This window comes from Egretta garzetta, unplaced genomic scaffold (assembly GCF_000687185.1).
Source record: "Egretta garzetta isolate BGI_Z169 unplaced genomic scaffold, ASM68718v1 scaffold720, whole genome shotgun sequence".
Taxonomy (NCBI): Eukaryota; Metazoa; Chordata; class Aves; order Pelecaniformes; family Ardeidae; genus Egretta; species Egretta garzetta.
This window is the reverse complement of record NW_009258283.1, coordinates 54579-55309: the sequence shown is the minus strand read 5'-3', so window position 1 is coordinate 55309 and position 731 is coordinate 54579. Positions and strand designations below refer to the sequence as shown.

The 731-nt window shown below is 53.4% G+C and overlaps 1 protein-coding gene across 1 annotated transcript in view; it reads right to left on the bottom strand.

Annotated features, from left to right (window-relative positions):
- LOC104124454 (zinc finger protein RFP) overlaps positions 1-731 on the bottom strand; it is a 4828-nt gene that overhangs the window by 2534 nt on the left and 1563 nt on the right. The window contains exon 3 of the mRNA XM_035892105.1: positions 306-593. Within this exon, the coding sequence (XP_035747998.1) occupies positions 306-593 (288 nt within the window). The remainder of the gene's footprint in view (positions 1-305; positions 594-731) is intronic.

Genomic DNA, 731 nt, shown 5'->3' with positions numbered 1-731 from the left:
CCCCCCCATCTCTATCACCTGGAGAAGGTGAAAAGGGAGACTCAAACCCCCTTTGTATGAGCATCACCTCCCTCCACACCTAATTAGCATCCTAATTTGGGTTCTAATTAACAGCCAGTAGCCCTCCGCAGCTCCCCACCTCCTACAGCTGCTACAAAGGTGATAAATCCCTGATTTTTATTAATTAAAGGGGCATTTGCCATGCTTGGAACTTCCAGCCAAACTTGGCCAACCCCATTCCCACTCCAGGCTCCAATTTCTGCTTTTTAAATCCTTTCCTTTGCCCCTTCCCCTGCCCCCAACACCTTTAAACTGCTTCACCGCCTCTGCCAGCGCGTTGGTTTTCAGGGCAAAATCCTCAAGTTTCGCTTCCAGCTCCGGCATCGGCAGCAGTGACGGCTGCGCTCTCCACTCCGTGCACCTCGGAGGGGGGCAAATAGGGGGGGTTAATCCTGAGAAATCCCCAAATTTCCCTTCCCCGTGCTGGAAAAAACACGGGGAAAGCTTTATTTCCCCGGGAGAGGCTCCAACCCGGGAGATCCCTGGGATCCCCGTCGCCACCAAGCTTGGGATCAACCATCCACCTCCCCCAGCTCAAAAGCAAAAATCCCAGGGGAAAAGGCTGCAGGGTGAGGAGAAAACCTCCAAAATAGAGGATTTGGGCCCCCAAATGGTGTTGCTGGTGATGGTTTTTTGGCCCCGGTACCTGCTCAGGGTGATTTGGGCATCCT